At 41.5% G+C, this 9,621-nt stretch overlaps 1 protein-coding gene across 1 annotated transcript; it reads right to left on the reverse strand.

Moving 5' to 3' along the window:
- Positions 1-300: 300 nt before the first annotated feature.
- On the reverse strand, positions 301-1,233 carry LOC129665806 (olfactory receptor 10P1-like). Its single transcript, XM_055592682.1, has one exon. The coding sequence runs from the start codon at positions 1,231-1,233 to the stop codon at positions 301-303; it is 933 nt and encodes a 310-aa protein (XP_055448657.1).
- Between the last annotated feature and the right edge of the window lie 8,388 nt (positions 1,234-9,621).

Below are 9,621 nucleotides of genomic sequence, written 5' to 3' on the forward strand. Positions count from 1 at the left end.
ACAGTCAGCTTGTCCAGGATCCAGGACGATCTAGAGGATGCTCCGTTCTCAGGGCAAGCATGCCTTCCATTCTGCGGCTTCCTGGTAACCTCTGCTCTGATAGTGAACCTGGGATATGGAATAAGAGGTCAGGTATAGAAAGATTATCCACGTCTCAATTCAAGCGCCTTCAACCGGGAGGACTTACTTCCTTGGGGTTTATTTGTGGATTCGGTTAGGATGAAGCTTAAGTTGAACGAACACCTGAGTGCTGGGAGCAGGAGCAGTGAATGAGTAGAAAATCCTCGGTTCTGCTTAGGGCTAGGGAACCCGCTTCCGCATCATGTGTTTTAGGGCCCTTGTTACCTCCTTGTTACGCAGAGTGTAGATGATAGGGTTGAGCATGGGTGTGACAACTGTGTAGAAGAGACTAAGGATGCGGTCTGTGGTGACCGAAGAGCCTGCTCGAGGCCTGATATATGTGATACTGGCCGTTCCAAAGAAGAGGGAGACCACAAGCAGGTGGGAGGAGCAGGTGGAGAAGACCTTGTGGCGGCTCTGGGCGGAAGCCATTGCCAGGATGGCTCCCAGGATGCGGGCGTAAGAAGTGACTATCAGAGAGAAGGGGATCATGATGAAGACCACTGTGGCTGTCATTACCGAAATTTCGCTCCTGTGCTTTCCAGCACTAGCTAGCCTCAGTACTGGCAGGATATCACAGAGGAAGTGTGGGATTATGGGGCGGCGGGGGAAAGGCAACGTGAAGATGAGGGAGGAATGAGTAGTAGCTGTGATGATGCCCATGATCCATGAGGTTCCCACCATGGCCACGCAGGCTCGCTGGTTCATTAGAGCGGAGTAGTGCAGGGGCTGACAGATGGCTGCATAACGGTCGTAGGCCATGGCCGTGAGCAGACAGCACTCTGAGATGCCCAGGACAATGAAGACATACATCTGGGCTGCACAGCTCCTGAAGGAGATGGCCTGTGGGTGAGAAGAGGCCAAGTCAGCCAGAATTCTGGGCACGATGTCTGTGGTGTAGAGAAACTCCACCACAGACAGATGGCGTAAGAAGAAGTACATGGGGGAGTGTAGCACAGGGCTGGTTCGTGTCAGAAAGATGATCAGTGAATTGCCCAGCAGAGTTATCAGGTAGACCAGAAGCACCAACCAGAACAGCGGCCCCTGAAGGGCTCTGAGGTCAGAGAACCCCAGTAGGAGAAACTCAGATGTAGTTTGGTTTTCCTCAGCCATCACTCCAGGCACAAGCTTTGCTCTGCTAAGAAAGAGAAATAATTTTGAAATAAGCAGTATTTCTGTAATGCAGTACAACGCTTTCCATACAACCTTTTCTCAAATCAAGACAGCTGGTGCTTTTATTTTCAGATGAGCCGTGAGTCTCAGAGACTAAACCCATCTGAACTAATCATGAGGAAATAGTATGGCTGTGATTTTATTCAGGTCTTTTGACTCCAAAGTCTGTGCATATTTTAGGTTCACATTCTTTGTCTCACCTTCCACGTAGAGAGACCTAATTTGGAACTTTACATGGAGCAGTTGTGTCCTTTTCTCTCAACACACTGGAACTGAAACTCAAGTGGTCACACCAGGGATTGTCCCAAGGTAGTGTCTAATGATGACCACAATGTGCCTAGGATTTAGACTGCTCCGTAATAATGTGAATATTTGTTATATATTCAATATATGATCAATTAGTCAATATATATGCAATACATATGAATTTCAAGTACTGTGAATATACTATACACAACATACACAATGTACAATACAGAAATATGGGCATAGACACATGATAATTAGGATTCTGGCACCTGCCATGATTTTTTTCTTTTTATCTGGGCCCTTGGGATCAGCTATGCAAGTTACACTGCTCCGGAATACTCTGTGTGAGCAGTTGTTGAAATCTCAGTCATCCTTCAAGCATGTGTACTTCTCCTACTTAGAAAGTATTTATCTATGGCATTTTGGTATTAAAGGAGACATCTAGGGTCAAATGTTTCTATGGACAACAGTAACATTTTAGAAAGGTGTTGTTTGTGTGATTGGACAGCACTGGTCACGGGGCCTCGCTATGGGCTGAGGCTTTCAGGATTAGCTTTCCCTGCCTGTAGGGAAAGTGTTAATTACGGTGTTTTTGGACAAGTGCGCAGTGGCTTGTTGAAGACCTAACTGCCATTTTACCAGACAGTCCTCAACTCTTTGAAAAAATACTTTTTGATGAAAACATTTAAATATCCACTCCTGTACAAGACACAGGCCACAGACCCAGGGCTTCTTAGTCTGGCTTGCATTGTGAGTTCTTGCAGGACATGAGGGGGCGTTGCTGACATTTCCCAAGGCCTCACTGTTGCAGTGCACTCTGCCTAGGGCTTAATATCCATCAAATCGCTGATACAGCTGAGAAACATTTTCCTCTCCTTCGAAGATAAGGGAATGGAATTCCAGACAGCCTTAGTAACGTTATTACCTTGTAAGTAAGACGGGGCTCAAGCCCAAGGCTTTCTAACTTCAGAGTCTGTTTACAGCTGCCAAGTTACCAAGTATCAGAGAGGTTAATTTAACTAGCACAGAACTTGAAAAAAGTCATGGAAAGTCTTTCCTAGACATATACAAGACAAATTAAAGAACCTCATTTATATAGATGGGAACACATGAACAGAAAAATTAAATGACTTATTTAAAGTTAGGTAACCAGTTAAGAAAAAGTTTCCAGAAGCTCTAGGTCCTCAGATTTACCATTCATTCATTCATTCATTCATTCATTCATTCATTCATTCATTCATTCATTCTCTTCTGCCATCTCCGACATGAGTTTATTTCAGTCATTTGCTTATTTCTTACTCAGGCAAGAGGGTTGTAGTCTCTGCCATTGCTCATGTACCTAACCTTCATTCCACCCTTTGTCCTTTTACTATGTATTTTGTCGAAAGCTTACAATTAGAGATTGCTACCTGCTGGGAATTCTGTGGTTTCTTAGTTTTCTACGTACAAACATGAGTACTAATCTAACTGTCACTGCAGAAAAAGAACAAGAGCCTCCAAGGTTTAACCTACCCACTGAGGCTCACATAGTGAATGGGTGGCAGAGCCAGACTTGTATACTTAAACCACGTACTTTGGAAAAATGAACAACTAAGTTTGAACATGTGTATTCAGCCTCAATGGTCACGCAAACTTCCAGTGTCCATATCCACCTAGATAACACATAATAGAGCCCTTGTTTTAAAAATTTCAAGTGTTTTTTTTTTTCAGTGAAAATATTTAAAAATATTTGGAATCAAGAAATTTGTGATTTTGGTCCCCTTTCCTGGATTCCTCTCCTATATAAATTGCTCTCAAGCCTTTGTCCCACTGAATACCATGTTACATGCTTGTAAACTCAGTATGTACATTATCTGATTTTCTTCCAATCATTTCACTATTTTCTGTTGGCATTTTATCACAAAATCACACAGTGACTTAAATGGTCCTAAAAAAATAGGAAAAGAACCAAAATAATAACAATAAAACTCCTGTTCTTGTAGTGATCTATTGATTTTTCTCCAAAAGCATTTAACAACCTTATGCATATTTTTACAACTTAAACTGTTCCATTTTGTGCATATTATACGTGATGCAAACAATGTCTTTGCATGTGTCTCCATTTACTTTTGTTAATCTGTTTTCTAGGGTAAATTTCCAGAAATTAAAATATTGGTTGACTGTAGATATTTTCGGTGTATCTTGCTGTGTTATATATTTTTTAAATCACCTAAAGGTTTGTTGAGAGCAATTCTAATCTTCTTTCCTGAGGAAAGGTGTGGAAATCTGTCTGTCATCTCCAACAGCCACCTTTTCCACACTGTGATTATTTCTTCACTCTCAATCCCCTGACTAAGTCATACCTTGGTACATCATCCAAGAGGTGGATTCCAGCGTTTCTGTCAGGTCCTTCTCTCCCCCTTCCCTACATCTCAGCCCCCTTCCTGTTTCTATCTGACTGCTTACTTCTCTCTTAAGCTTATTTTATCGGCCATTTATCTGACATAATTGGGCAGTCTTCACAGAGACGCTGGCACCGAAGCCACTTTTAAGTTTCCCACAGAACACCAGATGTTACTACCCTCTGAACCACGAAAAGGGGTGAGAATTTTAAAAAGTATGTTTATTTTTGTTTTGAAGAGAAAGCCTCGCTAATGTATTCCATGAACTCACAATCCTCATGCCTGAGTTTTGTATTTTTATTTTTAATTTTGGTAAACACATAAAACTTGCAATTTAATGTTCATATTTCAGGACTGTTGAGCATACTTTTATTTCTCTGAAACAATTCTCTAAAATATTTTCATCTTTTAAAACTAAAATACGAGGCCCACTCAACAATTCTCCATTTTAAATTTATCAAAGTTGTTTTCACTCTACCTCAAAAATAGCTCACCAACACAACCAGCTAGACAAGGTGATGAGCTAGTGCAAATTCAGGTGTGGAAAACCAACAATGCCACTAACTCACTGGTGTGTCTGGCTGTGTGGATATCTGGTAGACCTGTTATCTCTGAAGATAGAGGTTGAGAATTTTAGAGGGTGAATACAGTAAAAACTCTTGAGGGATATGCTGGGAATCCAGGGGATTCTGGAGAATAGTTGGGAATGTGGGAAATTAGAGGGTGACAGCTTTTATGGATCAAAGAGAGCAGAAAGCACTACAAGAGATTTCTTCTTTGGTCTGTCAGGTTTTGATTTTATTTCTTGCCAGAATTATCAGTAGAAACTATACCTGTAAAGTGAGATTGTTTGCATGCATGTCCACATGTGCGTGTGTGTGTGCGTGTGTGTGTGCTCTACTCATTAGGGCAGGTGTATGACAGCAAAGGAGAATGCAGGCAGCCCTGGCTGTAAATCCTGAGATGGAGACCACTAGGAGAACCCTGAAAGATGGTGGTCATAGAAGCACAGAAGCTATGATGACCACCTGGCAGGTTACACGGAAATTCTCAGCCCCACATGCTGTCCACTGTTCACCCTACACAGCACAAATACACACAGTACATAATCATAACATATCTCATGGCATGTCTTTCCAACAATAATGTATTTGCTTACCTTATACATCTGTTTGTACATACATTGACTTTTCTCTGTTATGTGCAATTTTATCTGGAAGAAATCCCCCATTGTTCTCTATATCTTTTTGAGATATTCTCCCTGCCAAGCAGGTATGGTAACATCTGAATCATATATCTGCAAAGAAAATAGTTAAGATTCAGAGACCCTCTCCAGTATTTTTCTCTCCTGTGTTCAGGAACAGTTTATGGTCCTGAAACACAAGGTTCTAAGACCCAAGTGTGTCCTGGTCTGGCCTTTGCCTTCTCTTTCTGTTTCTGGTATAGTCTAGCTTTATTACACAAAAGCACAAAGTATGTATTGCATTGTGTGGGACCTTTACCCAGAATATATAGAAATGGTCCCTCGGCCAGGACAAATGATGCTGGACACAAGGGAGGCTACCCTTTCCTTCATCTTCCTTGAAGGGCTTGGTCTCTGTGGTGCCGCCAACTATTTTGAGGTTGATATGGTACCTAAATTCCCAAGAGATATTGGAGGCCCTGAGCTATGGTAATGTTATGGGTGAGATAATTGTGTCTATCTTTCTAATGTTGGTTATATACATCCTTTTATTTTCTTTTAAATATTATCTAATGGCTACCATTGCTTTCCTCTCTCTTGGATACCATAGTCTCTCATTTGTATTTTCTTGGTCACATGATGACATGAAGCTTGAGGGTCTCCAATGCCTCATGTATGGATTCTCTACTGGGACATTTATTTGTATGTGTGAAATCTCTTATTGAAATCTCTAACCAGCCTCATTGCTTAATCCAACTAGGACTTTTTAATATTCATTTTATTCAACATAGGAGACACTTGTTTCCTTTATCTTCATAAGTACTTTCTTTAATTTCCATGATTTCTACATATATGTCTTTGGCCCTAGCTTCTTGCTATGTATACAACTGAGTATTTTACCTTATACATATTAGATGCATCCCAAAGTTAGTTTTTCTTTAATGACTCTTATTTTCTTCCCATACTTTCTCACAAGGTAAGTGAGCAGTTTACACCCAATTGTTCAGATAAACATGGGTAATTGTTTTAATCAATGTCTTTCCGTAACATCTGGCATTGAATTAGCAATTAAAATAGTTAGCAATTTTTTAGTTCTGTCCCAAAAAGTCTTAGATAGAAACTATATAGTCAGAAATATATCTTTACATGACCTTTCTTTTTAAATTTTTTAATTTTGAAATTATAATTAATTACATTTATCCATTCCCAATCCTGCCTCCAAGCACTCCTGTGTACTCCTTCCCACTCTCTTTCAAACTTGTGTCCTCCTTTGTTACTATTTATTGCATGCATATATAAATTTTCATTACTGAAGTCTTTTTGTTTTTTCTCTTCCTTTTAAAAATTTTGTTACTTTTTTTATTAATTACAGTTTATTCACTTTGTATCCCAGCTGTAGCCCCCTCCCTCATAACCTACCAATCTCATCCTCCCTCCCGCTTCTCCTCCCATAACCCTCCTCCAGTCCACTGATAGAAGAGGTCCTCCTCTCCTTCCATCTAACCCTAGCCAATCAGGTCTCATCAGGACTGGCTGTATTGTCTTCTTCTGTGGCTTGGTAAGGTTGCTACCCCACCAGGGGAAGGTGATCAAAGAGCCAGCCATTGAGTTCATGTCAGAAACAGTCCCTGTTCCTCTTACTAGGGCACCCACTTGGACACTGAACTTTCATGGGCTACATCTGCACAGGGGTTCTAGATTATCACCATGCACGGTCCTTGGTTGGAGTATCAGTCTCAGAAAAGACCCTTGTGCCCAGTTTTTTGGTTTTATTTCGCTCCTTGTGGAACTACTGTCTCCTCCAGGTCTTTCTTCTCCCCACTTCTTTCAAAAGAGTCCCTACACTCTGCCCAAAGTTTAGCTAAAAGTCTCAGCATCTGCTTTGATACCCTGCTGGATAGAGTCTTTCAGAGGCCCTCTGTGGTGCCTCCTCTAATGTTCCCAGTTTTCACCCTCATCCAATGTCAATCCCATTTGCCTTTCTGAATGAGGACTGTACATCTTAGCCAGGGTCCTCCTTCTTGCTTAGCTTCTTTAGGTGTACAGATTTAGTATATTTATTTTACATTATATCTCTAATAGCTACTTATAAGTGAGTATATACCACGTGTGTCTTTCTGCTTCTGGCATACCTTACTCAGGCTGATCTTTTCTAGTTCCCATCATTTGCCTTCAGATTTCATAATTTCCTTGTTTTTAATTGCTGAGTACTATTCCATTGTGTAAATGTACCACAATTTCTGTATCCATTCCTCTGTTGAGGGACATCTGGGTTGTTTCCGTATTCTGGCTATTAAAATAAAACTGCTATGAACATAGTTGAACAAATGTCCTTTTTGGATATATGCCTAGGAGTGGTATAGCTGGATCTTGAGGAAGCACTATTCCTAATTTTTCTGAGAAAGTGCCAGATTGATTTCCAAAGTGGTTCTACAAGTTTACATTCCCACCTGTAAAGCAGGAAGGTTCCCCTTTCTCCACGTCTTCTCCAACATGTGTTGACACTTGAGTTTTTTATCTTACCCCTTATAATGGGTGTAAGGTGAAATCTTAGGGTTGTTTTGATTTGCAGATTTCCCTGATGACTAAAGACGTTGAGCAATTCTCTGCCATTTGATATTCCTCTATTGAAAATTCTCTGTTTAGCTCTGTACCCCATTTTTAACATTAATTACATTTTATTTGCTTTGTATCCCAGCTATAGCCCCCTCCCTCATTCCCTTCTAATCCCACCCTCAGTCCCTCATCCCCTCCCAGGTCCCTCTCTAAGTCCACTGATAGGGGAGGTCCACCTCCCTTTCCATCTGACCCTAGCTTATCAGGTCTCAGCAGGAATGGCTGCAATGTCCTCCTCTATAGCTGCTCCTGCCTCATGTGGGGTGATCAAAGAGCCAGCCACTGAGTTCATGTCAGAGACAGTCCCTGTTCCCCTTACTAGGGTACCCACTTGGATACTGAGCTGCCATGGGCTACATCTGAGCAGAAGTTCTAGGTTATATCCATGAATGGTCCTTGGTTGGAGTATCAGTCTCAGAAAAGACCCCTGTGCCTAGATATTTTGGTTCTTTTGCTCTCCTTGTGGAGCTCCTGTCCTCTCCAGGTCTTACTATCTCCCCCTTCTTTCCTAAGATTCCCTGCACTCTGCCCAAAGTTTGGTTATAAGTCTCAGCATCTGCTTTGCTGGTTAGAGCCTTTCAGAGGCCCTCTGTGGTAGGCTCCTATCCTGTTTCTTGTTTCTCCTACTTCCAATGTCCATCCCATTTGTCTTTCTAAGTGAGGATTGATCATTTTAGCTTGGTCCTCCTTCTTGTTTAGCTTCTTTAGGTGTACAGATTTCAGTATGTTTATCCTATCTTATAGGTCTAGTATCCACTTATAAGTGAGTACATACCTCGTGTGTCTTTCTGCTTCTGCGATACCTCACTCAGGATGATCTTTTCTAGATCCTACCATTTGCCTGCAAATTTCATGATTTCCTTGTTTTTAATTGCTGAGTAGTATTCCATTGTGTAAATGTACCACAATTTCTGTATTCATTCCTCAGTTGATGGACATCTGAGTTGTTTCCAGGTTCTGGCTATTACGAATAAGGCTGCTATGAACATGATTGAACAAATGTCCTTGTTGTGTACTTGAGCATATTTTGGATACATGCCTAGGAGTGGTATAGGTGGATTTCGAGGAAGGGCTATTCCTAAAAAGCACCAGATTCATTTCCAAAGTGGTTGAACAAGTTTACATCCTCCACAGTAATGGAGGAGGGTTCCCTTTTCTCCACATCCTCTCCAGCATATGCTGTCACTTGAGTTTTTGATCTTAGCCATTTTGATGCGTGTAGGGTTGTTTTGATTTGCTTCTCCGTGATGGCTAAGGATGTTGAGCATTTCTTTTTCTTTTTCTTTTTTTTTTTTTTGGCTTTTAAAAAATTATTATTAGTTAAATTTTATTAACTCTGTATCCCAGCTTTATCCTGCTCCCTCATTCCCTCCCAATCCCACCCTCCCTCACTCATCTCCTCCCTGACCCTTCCCAAGTCCACTGATAGGGGAGGACCTCCTCCCTTTTCATCTGACCCTGTTTTATCAGGTATCCTCAGGACTGGCTGCAAAGTCCTCCTCTGTGGCCTAGCAGACCTGCTCCTCCCTGGGGGTGGGGTGGGAGGTCAAAGAGCCTGCCATTGAGTTCATGTCAGAAATAGTCCCTGTTCTCCTTACTAGGGAAAACCCACTTGGTTACTGAGCTACCACAGGCTACATCCGAGCAGAGGTTCTAGGTTAAATCCATACATGGTCCTTGGTCGGATAAACAGTTTTATATAAGACCCCTGTGCCCAGATATATTTGGTCCTTGTGGAGCTCTTAGCCTCTCCACATCATACAAACTCCCCCTTCTTTCATAAGATTTCCTGCAGTGTTTCTCTGCCATTCGATATTCCTCTATTGAAAGAAGTAGGGAGAAGAAAGACCTGGAGGAGACAGTAGTTCCACAAGGAGAGTAATAGAACCAAAAAACTGG

Source organism: Psammomys obesus, unplaced genomic scaffold (assembly GCF_907164565.1).
Source record: "Psammomys obesus unplaced genomic scaffold, mPsaObe1.curated_primary_1811, whole genome shotgun sequence".
NCBI lineage: Eukaryota > Metazoa > Chordata > Mammalia > Rodentia > Muridae > Psammomys > Psammomys obesus.